We start from the raw sequence: 17445 nt of genomic DNA on the forward strand, positions 1-17445 counted from the left end.
TTTTTTTCATTCGTTTTGTATTAATTTTAATGGAATAAGCCAATTGAAAGAAAGTCTCTGAATCAGCATCCACCCGTTTAGGAAGTTCTTTTTGAAAGAACTTTAAAATGTAAAAAGAATTATTAAAAACCAAAACAAAAAAAAAAACAAAAAAAAAACAAAAACAAAAAAGAGGAAAATAAATAAGTAAACAAATAAATACTCACTTTAAGCATGGCCTCCATATCCAAACATAGTAGAGTATCTTTACCTAGCAGCAATAGTGCTAATGCAACTTTGAATATAAACTCCATGCCTTCGCTAAGGAAAACATCCATAATGCGACAGCTTATATTTAAGCTTAAAGATGTAGTATACAAGGTAAGAAACCAACTGGAAGCATACATGGTGGTTTGGAAAGCCTATAGTTATAAATAAAATGATATCTTAAGTTGAAAGATCTTCTAAGCGAAAATCGTAACAATTCCGAGTATTACTTGTTGCTGGAAGTGTATATGCATTTCGGGTATTTGCTCTTGCACCAGACTTTCCAACTGATACATACACAAACCCAATTCGGACATAGATGGTTTGAACATGTCTCTCATACGATGCTGCTGCATAATTTGCACTAAAACGGCAAATGCTTCCTCCTCGGGCATTTGCATCAGCAAGAGTCCCACAATAAAACCTGAACCCTGGCAATAGCCCACTTCGCGATCGTGTAAGGAATAGGCCTTGATAACATTAAAGAGAGCCTCCTGTCCAGGGCCGTCCTTTTCCTTAAAAAAATCGACTTCTGGATAAGTGCGGGCTATATCACGTCTTATCACCTTCTCGCAAGCCGAAGTAGCCTTTATATATTCCGCATACTGTTTCTTATCGGCATCAGTCGCACCACATAACTGTTGCCAAACAATGGCTCTATTAATGTAATGACAGTATAATGCCTTTAAATGGCTTTCCCATTCAAATGGTTCGATATTTATAGCTCACCTAAAATGATGCGGTATACCGCGTCGTACCAATTCTCTAACACAAGGATTTTTACGTTTCAAGGCACCGTCCCAATCATTTAAAATCGTAGCCCACGTAGTCCAAATATCTTCTTCGGCCACCGAAGTGTGACCATCTTTACATGCGCAAATATCTCGCTTTGTATAATTATACAAATTAATTAACTTGCAATTAAACTCACTTGAATTTAAGCTTATCTGGCTGGTGTCCGAGTTCTTACGACTATGAGTTGAATGCAATGAATTCAACGATTTTGCATCACTTTCAATTAGTTTATTGGCCGCCTCCAGTTTAGCCAGTAAATCCATTTCTGAGGTGGGTAAATTCTCTTCTGCAGCGCATTTTAAATCCATTTTTTTGCACGCGCCACTGCCACTGCTGCTTGTACTACTGCTGCTGCTCGCAGAGCTGATGTTGCTATTACTGCTATTGCTGTTATTAGTTTCTTGTTGTGCGGTTGTGCTAACAGTTGTAAGGGTCATTGCCAATGTTTGCTTTAGCTTCAACAGTTTGATGAGGGTTTTCGTTTTCCTATCAAAGCGAGAATAATTTGCGTTGTTATGCGAAATGATTACGAAAATAAACTAAATCACGTTAATGCATTTTTATTACTGATGATAATTCCTTTAATTTCCAATTTTCTGGAAATTCATTTTCAAATAACCTTATAGTCGCTATAAGTCCGTATATATAAGTACCCTACACCATCCTCATCTAATACTCTTCTTCTTCACTTATTTTCGTGCTAACATACCAAAAATTCTTCCCTGTCGTATAAAGTCATACTTTTTTTATAGAAGGAGTGACCCAAAACGTGAATTGGCATAGTTCAAATTTCTTCTTTTCAAAGATCTTATTATTCCGCGTGTGCGTTGTGTGTCGCTTTACTTTCTTGCCTTTTATGCCAGCTCTTTTATGAGGTAGGGTCAAAAGACCAGGCCCATGTAGTACAAGTAGAATACAAGTAATTTTTATAATAAATTGCTACGATGGATTAAGTTTTTTAAAGTTTAAAATATTGGAAATTACCCATGGGAAGGAGGCCAAAAAATACTGTTGCATGATTCAAAATTGTTACAAGCAAATTTCATGCCAAGTTACTAGTACGCAACAATTTTTATAACAAAATGTTTAAACTTAGACTTTTTTGCCATATAAAGGAGAACTTTCATTAGGAATGGTAATATCACAAGGTCTTCAAAAAATTAGCGCATCCAATACAAATTTTTTAGATACATTTTTTATGCGAAAATATTAATTTTTCTACCTACTTTTTGTCAAGAAAATTGCAAGTTTTTTGGAAAATATTTTTATTGTTTATTGAGGCGTCATAGACACGTCTTAAATTGTCCGGTTTAACCCATTTTCAATAAAGGGCACATAAGGGTAGAACCAGGTCAGTGTAGCAAATTTCTTCAAAATATTATAACAATTACGACTATTGAGACCGAAATTACATGGGCAGACTTCAGATGGACGGACCGACAGACATATTTGAATTGATTTAGAAAATGATTCCAATTGATCAATGAAAAACAGATTTATCTTAAGGCCAACTAAGTTTTACAAACATCCGCATAAATTTAATATACGTTGTATCACAAGTGAAGTAAGATGGAAACAGTTCATATTAACATCAGAAATAATTTTAAAACTGAAAAAATATAGAAAGAAGTGCCACTAAGTTTTCCATTCGCCTCGAACTGGTGGCGGACCTGCACTATGCCCATCAATCTAGCGATAGCTTTTCAAAAGACAGCTAATATCCGCAATATCTTTAGCAAATTTTCAAACCATATTTCCTAGTATATCGATGTCACTAGAGTTACTAATAAATATATAGGATTTTAAGCAGTCTTTTTATTTATCTAAAAATACTGGTGCCTTAACACTAACCTGAAAAAAAGCTATTAAATACAAGTATTCACTAGCCGTACTTACTGGAAACTCGACTGTAATAAACACATTTACCGTATATTAATAAAACGTTGAATACTGTATAAATCATACATATTCTAAATCAAGTTGATCCGCGAAATAAATTTAACTGTGTCCGTCTCTGTGTTTTGAGAGACACGATTACAAACTTTACTTATTTACAGTATCACGGAATCTGAACTTTTTTTGTTTTTGCTTTCTTGCGCATGTGCATAACACTCCAAAGGAGTTGCGATAAATTCAACTTTCATTATATCGCTAACCTTGTCTGCCCGTGTGCCCGTTTTGTGAGATATTTTGATTAAATTTGATATACTGACACATTTTGGCACCAGCAGGAACGCCGCTGAAAATGGGTGCGATGGGACCTTTTTTTTTGTCATCAATTTCCAAGAAAAGCCTTAATTTGGAAAGTCGGTATATGAATAAATGTATGAAGCAACGTGGCTGTAACGGTGGCTCGTGGGCCATTAATCGATTTGCATGCATATCTGCAACAGATGTTTCCATATCAGTGGAGAGGAACTTCTTTTGCTATATCGAGAATGTCAAAGTTTATCTACGTCATGATAGACATATTATCTACCCTTCACTTAATTGAGTAGAAAGTGTTATCAAGATGAATGGTAACTAAAGGCGAATACAATTTTCATTCGTTTGGAAAAGTGTCATTATTTACATTTTGATAAAAAATTTAAATTTGCCGAGAACTTCTCTAAAGACAACCTCCGTTTAATAGAAATTTATATCGAGTGTTTATAGGAGATATCTTCATTTTTGTGACCATGGGTACGTATACCACAGCAATTAACGGACAGCTGGACAGACGGACTGAGAAACATGTTTAGAAGGATGTACATTTGGCACTAATCAATAATATATGGACTCTATAAGATCACCTTGTGGGTGTTTCCAACCTTTCGACGAAATGAACATGGATGGGTATAAAAAAAAAAATTAGTTACACACATATCCAACTTAGCATTCTGGTTTTAAAGAAATGTTTGCTACAAATTTTTAATTCATTAGGTGAGTGCATTGATTTTGCATTTGAAAAATAATTTTTTATTTTTACAGTGGTTATTATTATTTGTTATTATTAAATAGGTAATAACAGTAAGATAATTATATGGGAGCACGTCTCAAATTGCACAAGTAATTGTAACCTACAGATCGATTTAGAACGTCAGAAGATGAAATTCCATTTACACCGTAAAAGAAGGCGTTTTTTTTTTTATTAAATACATTTTTAAAATAACAATGAAAATTGTATTTGTCTTTCATGAATTTTTGTTATGACCGCACCTCAAAAAAAAAAAAATTAAATTTTAATATTCTATAATATTGATTAGTTGTGGCCGATATTTTCCACTCCACATACAGGTACTGTAGGTTGGATCGTCGATAAAATATGCGTGCAAGCCTTTACCACTGTATCTGTTAAAGGATTTGAAAGCATTAGTATTTCCAGTTTATGCTGCGGCGCAGACGATTCTTTTGATATCTTGGAGCAATTTTCAATTTGTAAATTGTTTTCCAAACACGGACAGACGGACAAACATAACTAGGTATATCCGGAATTTGATACTGTTACAAAGGTTTATGAGCTCACAGCTTTCTTACGTATTAAAAAAGTTTTGAAAAGGTTAATATACTGTTACGAAATTCGCCTTTCACTTCAAGATTCTTTGTTTACAATCAGTTTGTTTAAGGGTAGGACTATTTACATTTTACTTTGACAATGCTTCTCAACTCTGACATTCTTTTTCAACTCAAATGTTCTTGTCCGACTGACTCCACCTTCCGCAAATTGTCTATTTATATACATTATTACAAGCATATTACCTTTATCTAAGCTTATGACTTCGTTTTTAATCCGTTAACCTGCTTTCCACTTTTCTCGGTTGGCGGCTGCATGACGCGCCGCCAATATGCACGTGGTTTTTCCTGGTCTAGGAAATTTATTTTTGTGGGAAAGTTAATTAGCTGAAATGCACTGGATTCGGGATTTCCGTAACAATACTCATATCCTTTGCTATAAGAATGAGTGTAAAAATTATTAAGCTGCATAAAATTTTGCCACTTAAATCAGTTTGACATTGTAACTGTTCGGCAAGTCTGAAGACCTTATGCGACCTAATTAGGAGGGCTCAGAAATATAATGAGACTCCGACATGGCCTATGTTTTATATGTCTACGTATAAATATGAGAATATTTATGTGCAAATGGAAAGCAGAGAACGCAGAAAATATTAAGCCTCCAGGAGACAGATTTGATTCGAATATGTGCAATATATAATAAGGAAATGCAGCATTTTGCATTCGAAACATTTACGATCACGAATGATTGCCGAAAATGTGAAGCCAACTTCACTTTAACTCTTCTTTATATTTTTCCTGTTTTTTTCATATATAACGTCCCACTTTTCATTTTTCATTCGAAAACGATCAAAATGAGATATGCTGTGCACTCTTGTAATTTATGTAAACTACACAACCTGCAGTAAGAGTATATTAATCGTGGATGCGAATATATGCGATACCAAAACAGGTCGGGATAGATCCTGCTTTTATTAATTATGTCTTTTCGCTTGTCTGGCTGATTTAAATTCTTGCATTGAGCTTGCGTTAAACTTAAGTTTTGAGTTAGTTTGGTGAAATTTAATTCACTCATATATTTAAGTCTAGAGACGAAACCTCTACAAAATGCCTTATATCGAATCATCGCAATTTTCGCAATTATCTCTCATTTATTACCATATTATAAAAAGCTCGTCGTAAAAAGAAAATTGTCGTTCTTGTGAACCCCCTTTTAAGCCCCTTCTCTCCTTGACATCGTTTTTATTAACAATTAACATATACAGGATTATAGGGCAACAAGTACGAATTTGCAGTGTTTTATGATTAAAATTGTTGCAGATTACAGACTAAATAAATGCAATGTTTGCATTAAATTTGGACCGAATTTGCCCATTTCTTTGATACTCTTCCGATATAAATATTCTAATGGCAGCAAGACCCAATTTTTGAAAAGAAAGAGTTATATAACAAAAGGAGGTAAAAACTGATAAGTTCTTTAGGGAAAAATAAAAAAAGCGGACCGCGTTGGTTCGCGTTTTGGACGCTCTGCTCCCCAAAACATTTTTTCAAAACAAAATTTGCATTAAATTCTTCATTCCTGTTAAATTCTTGGCTTTGTATAGTTCGTGCATCCAATGATGCACCTTGATAAAGTTATAACGTTTCAACGCGGTTTTATTTATGTTTTATATTCTAATTTGGACTTGATATATTGTTGAAATTCGCTTGAAATTCGCAAAATTCTTCCCCTTATTTTCGGTATGTTTTTTTATTGTTTTTATTCATTCAATACAGACTCAAATAAAAATGCTAATGTTATGAATTGAGTGCTTCACTTGCCAAATCGATTAAATCCATTTTAAAACAAATTTCTCGAATAATAAGTATTAACACCACTAAATGACAAAATCGTTTTAGCCATTGAATAATAAATAATTTATGTTAGAAGCCAATTTGATTAACTCCATACTATAATGTATTTACGTCATAATAAAAATCCGCTGCACTATTTTTCGTCTCCTACGGAGACATCTGAAAGTTGTTCGTTTAATTTCATTATTCACGTTAGACGAGAGCTGTTATCGCTCACACGAACTAAGTACGAGAAAAATAAAATATAAATTATTTGTATTCGAACTACCACAAGTGAAGAAACTTATAAATTTCAATTTTCAATTCAATTGTGACTTCTTTAAAAAAAAAAAAAAAAAAAAACCGTTATAACATTAACAATAAGAATTATTTAAGTAAGAAAAATAATGGACCGGATGGTTCTTCAATGCAAATTACTGGCAGAAAAATCGGCTCAAAAAAAACGATTTTGTATTTATTCGGATTCGTCCTCTGATCACAGCAATGAAAAAATCGCAGCAAACAATTCGATTGGACGAAAAAGAAGCCATAATCCTGGTAAATGGGACCGAGATGTCCACAAGCGTGACAGAATAAAAGATTTAGGATACAGAAATATAGATGGACGTATAACATCTAAAAAAATATTTGCTTGTCTGCCATGTCGATGTCGTCAGACGTGCCATGAAAAAATTATTTCGGATGAAAGAAAAGCTGCCATGGAGGCATTTTATCAGTTAGAGAGTCAAGTTGAGCAAAATATTTCTTTAAGCGGGTGCATTGAAGTCAAAGAAATAAAAAAAAGGCGCCCGAAGAATAACAGTAAAACTGCGAGACCACGTTCTTTCACGTGTTATTTTCGATGACTCGGAAAAGATGATATTTCGGTTTGCAAAAAATAGCCTAAGGATACCTATCAGATAAGCGACGGACGACTATTCGACTGCTGCTGCAAGGAACAAGTTTCGTTGCTGGTTGATCATCGTGGTTGCCACGTTCCAGGTAACAAAATTGATGACACATATGCTATAAAACATATAAACTCATTTCCCGCATACACAAGCCACTACGCAACAGCTTATAACCCAAAGAGAAAATACTTAAGTCCGGACTTAAATATTAAGAAAATCTCTCTCGACGTCCCGCAATGTACAGAAGAAAATATATAACCAGTGAACAATAGGTTTATATAATGACATTTTTCCGTAATAAAGGAATAATTCAAAGACTGGATTTCAATTAATAATTTGCCTTCACTTGCCAAATCGATTAACTCCCCCAATCACGAAAAAATTGTAGTAATAATAACAATCACTCCAAGTATATTCCATCTTATACTTTCTCTATGTCGCCATATCAAATAGGCGTGTGCAACAGTGCAGCCTAGATTGTATTTTCAAATTTTTAATTTGGAAAGAATTTTAAAAAACAATATATGATATTTTATCATTTTTCTCAACTTTTTGTTTTACGGAGTTAATCGATTTGGCAACTGAAGCATCCAATTAATGCGATCTTTTCTACTAAGTTTTGTATTCTTTTGAAAGGAGGCTTATGATGTTTCATTATGGCATCGTATATTAATGTATTAAGCAAAAGTAACTAAATAGAATTAATTTTGTATTATTTCGAGGTGAATTCAGAATCAATTCAAATGTTCTTCAAACATTAAAAAATAAAATTAAATAAGGCTTGTAATGTGAGAAAAATTAAAATGAAAATAATCAATAAATTTATCAGTTTTCTCCCTACTACTAATTTTTGCATTCTACACCAGCGGGAAGGACTTCAGATAGACCCACGTTTGTGTTCAACATGCAGGTCGCAATTTTTGAAATATTTAGACGAAACTTGACACACTGTCATGCTGTCAAGGGCAATGCTTATGCTATCTTCATTTTTGAGACAATGACGTTGATCATACGTTATTATCGATATATATTATCATCGGTATCTCGTAAACTAAACTAGACTAAATAGACTAAATAAATTGTTCTCAGGTCTTTAAAGTTCTGTTCATATAAATAAAATTCACTACAAAATTTTGAAGCTTTACAAGTCTTACGATCGTTTTTTTGAAGCTCAAAATACCTACATGGTATTTCCAGTGTTAAGAAGGCTCCGATGCCTTCCACTATGCGTTAAAAATATTTGCTATATCTGATGTAATGCGCATGATTTAAAGGCTTTTAACAGAAAATTAATTTTTTCTTAATTACTTTGCTAAAGTAATTTTTCAATTAAAAATTCCCATAAATTAATCATCTTATAAACAACGCAAAGAACGCATTTCCTCATACATTGTATATGTAAGTTGAGTATGCAATAAACTTGTTAGGTAAATGAATTCAAAATTGAGACAATGAGATATTTAAAGAAATCTAACCATATATTTGAATACATTATTGTGTTATCATAGACTATACGTACACATATTTTTATGTAAATAAATATAATATATATATATATGTATTATCAATTTATAGCTGAGATCGAATATAAACGAAAAATTAATGCATTCTATAATACTTCCGTCTAGAAACCATGCAACAACAGTAGCTTTGACCCTATTTCAGTTATTAATTTTCAATTTTCAATGCTTCACCAAAACAAGTCAATCTATTGTAGAAGAGTGAAAACCAGTGAAAACTCGAAATTCGATTCAATATTAGCATAAAAGTTGCTTCAAAACGAGTAAACACTTTTTTCTCTTTTAAATAAATTTAACGTAAAATTTTTCTTCCATTAAAAAAAATCAGTTACAATCTATTACAAAATCAAATTGAAACAAGAATTCATAAAGCAAGTTAAATGAAGAATAGTAGAAAAGTGTTATTCAATTTGAATCAAACTTTCAATGGCTGCCAAGAAGCTTCTGTTTAGATAAATTATGATATTTACATTGAATGTCTGCATCGTTACCGTAATTCTAAGCGAAGGAAATATAAAACTGATTTTCTGGGCAGGTCTATGAAAAAAATTTGGAATTAAACTCGCTCTTCCAGTGATTACACTTAGTGGGACGGACATCCATCTCAGCGGGCGACCGGCGATTATTGGATCTCGACTAACAACTGAAAGATCGTGGATTCAAATCTCAAGTGCGGTAGAGTTTTTAATAAAAACTGATAGCCTTAGATGCCAGTGCTTTAAGACTTTAATCTTAAAACTTATTTCTCTGACCAAACCAATTATAATAATAATAATAATAATAATAATAATGATAGCAGTTGAAAGAACGGAAAAACATATAGGTAAAGGAGCAGGCGAACATAACTAAATTGAATTCACTACTCGCGCTGATCCTATATAGACATAATATCTGTTTTTTCAAACGATCTAGAGCATTTAACAAATCGAATATACCTTCTATGAGAAGAATAAACAAAATTATATGCATAACCTATGTTTTGTTGATCAGTTGCTTAATAAGTACACAAACACGTTAAAAACTAGTTTTCGTTGACCAATCATTGATCAATAAATTAAACGAATTAACTAACAATGATTCGACAATAAGCGCCTTATTTCGCACCATCGCGTTGCAAGGTAAATTTCAAGGCATATAATAAACGAATTTTCGATCAAGCGAAGACCGGACATTTTAGAAGGAAGTATAAAAAAAAACGCGTAACAAATGATTGTCAATTCCAATCGTAAAAAAAGTAAAGGGAAAACGTCTTATGCCGATAACATGACAACAAAGAACATAACATAAGAGGTAATTAGTAAAACTCTTGATTTATAACAAATGATAATATAATAATGATACTGACGATAGCAATTGACAAATAATCAGCAAGGTATACAAAACAGCGCGCAGCCAAAGTGAAGGTAATCCATGTAATGTTTTATAAAATCTTACAACTCTTAGCTGCATGACAGATATATTTCGAAAATTCAAATAGAAAAGACCGGAAAGTTACATTCGCTTTGTGGCGTACATAAGAATTGCACGGTATTTTTTGTTTTTTTCATACTTTTAGATTTTCAATGGCCATAAGTCGCGACATAAAGTTTTTTACTTATTATGCACTGAGCATCCAAGTTTTCGATTAAAATCGGCTGTAGTGCAATCTAATATGTGTAGGTCATGCTAGTGGCTGTCGTCATAGTCCAATGCGGCTCAATTTTGAAGCTAGCCTGTGGTCATTCATTTAGCATATAAGTGGCTTGAGCTGTCCATCCGTACGCAGGATACATCTGCCTTCTTATTGATTGGTGGATAAAAACAACCGGATTGCTTGCAAGCTATATCCAGAGTCCGACCGATGGTATATCCCTGACATGGATAGCTTAAAAATTATTAATGAATATTTCTTGAACATATTGCATTTTTCTTGAATTGTTTTATATGCTGTATATTTATTTATTGTATTGTTTATTCTAATATGAGATATTTGTGGTCATATCCGACTCGCCTCCAGGATTGATTTGAGAAATCTATTCAATATGTCTTCTTAGCTTTTTAGTTCAATTTTAACGAGTCTAAAATTCATATCCTACATGTATTTTATAACAGGAATGTAACCTTAGTATACACACTTAAGTGTGCACGCAAAGTTAATATAAATAAGAAAAAAAATTATATTCGGTTACGATTGAAAAGAAAAACTCATAATTAAAACGAAGGAGGGAAAGGGCGTGACCGATATTTCTCATTTTTATACAGGTACTGTAGGTTCACCCATGGAATACAATCGGAATATAATGAGCAACAGGCCAGAAGGGAAAGCTGCTCTCAGCTGATATTGTACTGCAGTATGTCGACCAATTTGGTCCGTTTTCAAGATCACCTTACACCTAACCACTGCTGATGATCTTGCCAAATTGCTTAAATTAAATTGCTTATTGTGGCCGAGAAAACGTTTCTTAAAAGCATTTACACGGATGAACAGACATAAACAGATTCAAAATTTGATAGTGATCGAGAACACATATACTTTAAGGAACTCCAATATTTTCTTTTACAAAAACGCCACAGGTCTTTCTTAAATATTTGCCTAGGAGACGGTTCAGCACATTCTTGTACAAAAAATTATTATTTAAATAAAATTTTAGGTGGATCTCTGCTAATCTCTGCTACAAAACGTAATTTATTGATGAAAGTTTTTATTTCAATGTGTGGCTTTTTTAGTGAAACATATTTTCCGCAGTTTTCCGTTTCAAGTTAAAAATTTTTACGGCACGGTAAAAACCGCGGAAATAGCACTCAATAAATATTTGCAAAAGAAGGAGTGTAAAGAATTTTTTTAAAGGTAATGCTTAAAACAAGAAAAGTGATAAGTAGAAAAAATAAATGAATATAGAAACAAGCAAGCAACAAAGCGGTGACCGAATCTTTTATATAAAAATCTCCTTTGTCCTAAAAAAGATCAAAGAAAATGGAAAGAATTAAACTTTCATACTGTATAATATGAAGGTGGAAGTTTAAGGTGTATATGTTGTACTTTATAAGTGACAACCAAGAAATACGGAGAAGGCAGGCGTTCACAGCCTTTGTTACACAGGCCTGCGGGCGTCGTGGGCGTGTTCTTTAATCGGTACGAGTGATTTTCTATTTCTTTCACAAATTTGTAGCCGGAATCTTCATTTTCCTCAGTTGGGTAGGCAGACAGACGGGCAAACGAACAGACGGACACTGTTAAATGCATTCCAAATTTGAAACTCGTCAGGAATATATATACTCTATGTGGTTTTCAAAGATTGCTTCTGTGCCTTATAAAGGTGCTGAAAAAAAAAATTAAATTTTAAAACACTATAATATTGGATAGGCTTGGTCAATATTTTCCATTTTTGTAGAAATGCTACAGAATCGCCCAGAGAATATGCGTTCAAACTTCTGTACATTTATTGGCTATAGTTTATGAGTAATCAGCACAGAACCAATTCTCTACTTCTTTTCAGAAATAGAGGTGTTCTCAGTTTACATGGTACTGTAGGCGTGTACTTCGATCTATTTAGTCGAATTTCAATACCGACTTGCGTGCAAGAACTTTCAACGTTTTTGATAAATTTGAGGTCAATAGCGTAATTTTTGCAACCAGGACAATGTTTACAATAGACATTACACAACCGAATAGACTGACTTGTTTAAATCAATTCAGAATTTGATGCTGATCAAAAATATATGTGCTTTGTTGTTTCCTTCTAGGCGTTGCAAACGTTTTTGCGGAATGAATATATCTCTCATCCTTCGGTGATGGATGTGAAAAGAAAAAACAATACAATAGGGTTAGAGTACGCTTTCCGATAGTTTTTACACCCATCACCGAAGGATAAGAGGTATATTCATTTCGTCAAAACGTTTGCAACACCCAGGAGGAAGCATTGGAGACTCCACACAGTATCTACATTCTTGATCAGCATCATATTATAAATCGATTTAAGTATGTACGTCTATTAGTCTGTGTAATGTCTGTTGTGAACATCCTCCTGGTCACAAAAATTAAGCTATTCACTTCAACTTTGGCAGAAAGAGTAGAAGTTCTTGCACGCCGGTTGGTATTGAAAATGAGTCTAATCGGTTGAAGGACACGCCCATAGTAGCACTTAAACTGAGAACACTTTTGTTTTTCAAAATGAATAAGGAATTGATTTTTTGCTCAATACCCATAAGATACGTCAGATAACTGTACAAGAATTTGAAAGCTTATTCAACGGGCGATGCTGTAGTGGCTGCACAAAAATTGAATTATTTTTCAATACCTTTACAACGCGCAGAAACAAGCTTCAAAATCCCCATAAAATACATAAATTACTCATCAGTCTCAAATTTGAAGTGCACCTAAATATGTCCGTCTGTTCGTCCGTTCATCTTTCGGTCTGCGCAACCGTCTAGTATTTTTGGTAAACATGCTCCTTTTAGCGAAAATGAAGATATCGCCTACAAATGTGCAAAAGAGATTGGAAGTGACTTAAACTTTTTCGAAGGGCACGCCTACGACGCTCACATGCTTATGCAACAAAAACTTTTATTTTGAAAATAGAAAAAATCAGTCGCGTCTACTCAATACTATAGCGCTTGAAAATATAGTTCATTTACTTTTTTTATCTTTTTTTGGGGGTAACGATGATGCGTATAAGAGATTCGGTCCCGACAGAATTAAATTTTCTTATTTGTTTATGTATTTTTTTGTGGAAATAAGTTCGTCGTATCCGCTCATCTGATAATATAATGGGGAAATTTCGAAATGAGGTCGAACCTTAAAATCGATTTAATTGATCCCTGAATTCAATTCAGAAACTAGTGGAAATTGCAGGTCCTAAACATAGTTTTATAATTAGTGGTCTTGTCTATTCGCCCAGCCTGAGAATTGTAGAAAAGAAAAATCAAAGACACAGCTAAATGTTTAAATTCTAACTCAGGTATGGGCATCCGATCCGCTGCGTTTTAAATTTCAAATAATTCAACATGCTCGCAAATAGCAATGCTGCAAATGGATTGTATCTGGCTTTACTACCGGCTAAGGTGTGCACTTATTATATGGGATATATATATATATATATATATTTTTATTTTTTTTATTGATTAGGTCATACAATGAGTGAATTGAGAGGGAGGAAAATTGATGCAGAATGCCGCAATTTTTGATAATAGTTGAAATGAAAGACCTACCGTGATATGAAAAAAGTAGATGGAAAAGTTACCTACGCTGGAATATTATGTGGCCTGTAATAAATATATATTTTACGATTATTGCTGCAAGTCAATTTAATTCACAAGACAGTTAAATACGTGCGGCGAATATAAACGACATGGTGTGTCCATGCGTCCTTGTCGGATTCCCTCATCAAATTTTATCATTATGAATATGTGAATTTGCCTTAACAATGTATAATGTGTAGGTCATTTTACTACAACCTAATATTATATTACATATACTCTACTTTTGACGAGTATATGAGTATATCGCTAAATAGGTCTACATAATTAACTGATTAAGAATATTGGATAAATAAATCGACGTGAAAATAATTATGACATTTATCTGATGTTAATGTAGCTCTTATAACGGGGTACTTGTGAAAAGACAAACTTTAGTTGCAAGACAAGTCCGCCCTCGATCATAGAAAACCATTTATAAAGAATTGTATACAAGCACGAGGTGGGGCGAAAAAAAAAAATTGTGCTGTTTCAAATTGAGTTCCACTTCAAATTGTATAATGGTTATGCCGGTCCACAGCTTCAAAATGCATCGTATAACCGGAAACTTTTCAATTTTTTTTTCAAATCTCTTCAAAGTCAATTAAGTCTACTTGGATTAAATCGAAAAGCAAGCCGGCATATTTTTGTTATTATTCGGGCTTTTAAGTGTTTTTCCAATATATTAAGACTTGAAGCTATATATCGGCAAATTGCATTCCAACTTGAAATCTTTTCCTATTGAAATCAAACAACAAGCACAAATATTTGATGCAAAAGGAACGCACCAACTATATATATATTAGATGTGCATTATAAACAAACTCTGTAACAGTTTTGATAAAATTCAACTGTGTGTACTTGTTACAAACACAATAATCGTAATATTCACTGCCGTCATTGTCTACGATTTTTTACTTTTATCGGGTATATAGTCATTGGCATACTCTCGCACATCTTCGATTTCAATGAGCTGCTTATCTGCCAAATATGGCCGCGTTGATCTGAACTGGTGTGAACTAGTGAACTAGCGAAGAAAACAGATTTGCAGAATAATGCCCAAAGCAGTCGGGAGGAGATCGGTTCTCAGTCCAAGTTAAAGATAACTTCTTGAGTTGCTTTTGCTGGACCTGGACGGACATATAACAATTTTATCGTTTTCAGGACTAAAATTTTTCGCACGAATTCTGGAAAACCACTTTCTAATTGTTTCATAGCTTTCTGCTCGTTTCTCATAAACTTTATAAATTATTTGACTTGGTATGTGGCAGAGATGGGACAGACACTCTTCACTTCACTTCACCGGATATTTAGTGGAACGAGACATTGCTGCACTGGTCTATTTATTTTCGTACCTTTCGACGATACTAAAGACGCCAATTTCTTTTTTTCTCCAGAAATGACTACGATATACGAAGAGCAGCAAAAGGGACATCAGCGTCAATCTCTACAGCCCGTTTTACATTCAAAATTTTTTTCTTCTTTTTGTCCTCTTTAGACAATACTTTGAAGAGACAATTCAAAATAACGAGAATCGTATCCTTTTTTTCAATTCGAAGACTATTTCGATATTTTACGATTATATTATTAATTGGATACGTAGCCTTCACCTAGCCTGGCATATTGAATGGTCTTCTCCTTTATGAAAATCGGTACATTTTTAATCGAACCTTCTTAGATACGGATTTACTGAGTATTTCTATTTCATTATTTCTTTGCGTTCTATAGCTCGACTGGGAATTGGAATATCCCCGTCTTGTGAAGGATTTGTTGCATCACATTAGCAGATTAATAGATAAGAAGCCAGTAGTCACAGGTTCAAATCTCAAGTGCGGTAGAATTCATTTTACTCGTAGCTATGTGTTCAGTGCTCAGTCGGTAAATACAGAGACGCGAGTTTTTCTTAATCAGCGTGAATAGCGGAATCCATTCTTTTTTCTTTTTGCCTCTATGGAAATGACGATTTGAAAACTTTACCCAAGAGCTACTTTTCAAAAAATCGGCCTATACGTAAAAGTCAAGAACGCTTGGGTGACAACACAAGGACAGACATAGTTACATCGATTTTAAAAGTGATTCTGAATTGATTGTCATAGCAAAAAGTGGAGCTATCTTAAACCCTTCTGCGTGTTGCATGCACCCGTACAAGTTTAATATTTTCTACACCACTTTGATTCACGATCGTCTTCTGAATCGATTTAAGTATTACCTGATGCTTTCCATGCGTTTTCGTTTCGTACAGGACAATTTCTTTAGTTATTTTGAAGATTTCGGTACACTGACGCGCTTTATCCGAAGAATGAATCTCATTGAAAATCGCCTAATTCCGACCACTTTCATGGCCTCTCTCCATGAAACGTCGCACTTTGAAACAGTAGGTTCATCATATAATTTGTAATTTTCAAAATCTCTTGGAAAAAATTGCTGAGTGTAAGTGTCTCGGCAGACTAAATTGATGCGAATAGGTTGATGGCTTCATCAATCTTCGTCTATTTAACCGTTTCTACGAAAAGTAAGCTTTTTTATGGGAAGGCGCTCTAGTTTTTAATATTCTACAATGAGACGTAATAGTAAAGATATAAAAAATGACATCAAAATCGACGGTACCAAATGTGGACAATATAGGTCTATTTTCCGGTCCCTACGTCGTATAAGAATATTCAGTAAATAAGTAAGTCCTCATCTAACAACAAAGTCTAATTTTTAACACTTTATGACGAAAGTAGATGAATAATGCTAAGGTCATTGCAAAGAAGATTAATTCCGCTAAGTTTGAGCTACGACAGCCCACGTCTTGAGTCTTGCTCTATATAAATGCCAGCATGAAAACTGTGCAAACTGAGTATAACTTTTAGTAATTTATCACGAAAGTGAAGAAAAAGAAGAGAGTGAATTATTGGTGCGGACCTTGTCCGACTACAATATTTTTACTTGTTTTATTTTCGTTAAGTTCGAAGTTGTTTCATTTAACAAAAAATTTATGATATTTTTTTATCCTATCTTAACCTCAAACTTTTCAAAGTTCTTTATGTTCTTAAAATTCCTATACCAAAAAAAAAAAAACACTATTTAGAAGCATTAGATGCTTGCATGTATTTTGATCAGCGATATTTATTGGCTGAAAATGATAAAATAATGCGAAGTGTCAATATCAACAACGGTTACATAAAATAAGAGTCTTCCGTTTATTCAGGTTATACAGACGTTAAGCATGGAACGTTTCAAATTGCATTTTCAACATTAATTAATTTTGTTGTTTAATATTAAGAAATCTGCTATCGAAGCCCATCACAAATTTTTAGAAGGCTATGGTGATGCTGCTCCACTATATCGCAATTAGCGGTTTAGGTTTCAACGGTTTAAAAAGGGTGGCTTTGGTGCCCGTGAAAAGGAACGGCTGGGAAGACCAAACAAATTCCAAGACAATGAATTGT

The 17445-nt window shown here is 33.7% G+C and overlaps 1 protein-coding gene across 11 annotated transcripts in view; it reads right to left on the reverse strand.

Annotated features, from left to right (window-relative positions):
* Positions 1-17445, reverse strand: part of LOC119637410 (ecotropic viral integration site 5 ortholog) — a 66214-nt gene that overhangs the window by 21197 nt on the left and 27572 nt on the right. For all 11 annotated transcript variants that reach the window (XR_005247250.1, XR_005247249.1, XM_038033426.1 and 8 more), the window contains exons 2-6: positions 1178-1527; positions 976-1111; positions 477-903; positions 207-401; positions 1-100 (exon numbers count right to left, since the gene is read on the reverse strand). The exon at positions 1-100 is cut by the window's left edge and continues 238 nt beyond it. Coding sequence is in view for 9 of the 11 variants with exons in the window: in XM_038033426.1 (XP_037889354.1) it covers positions 1-100; positions 207-401; positions 477-903; positions 976-1111; positions 1178-1527 (1208 nt within the window). In the remaining 2 variants the exon portion in view is untranslated. The remainder of the gene's footprint in view (positions 101-206; positions 402-476; positions 904-975; positions 1112-1177; positions 1528-17445) is intronic.

This window comes from Glossina fuscipes, unplaced genomic scaffold (genome assembly GCF_014805625.2).
Source record: "Glossina fuscipes isolate IAEA_lab_2018 unplaced genomic scaffold, Yale_Gfus_2 59, whole genome shotgun sequence".
Taxonomy (NCBI): domain Eukaryota; kingdom Metazoa; phylum Arthropoda; class Insecta; order Diptera; family Glossinidae; genus Glossina; species Glossina fuscipes.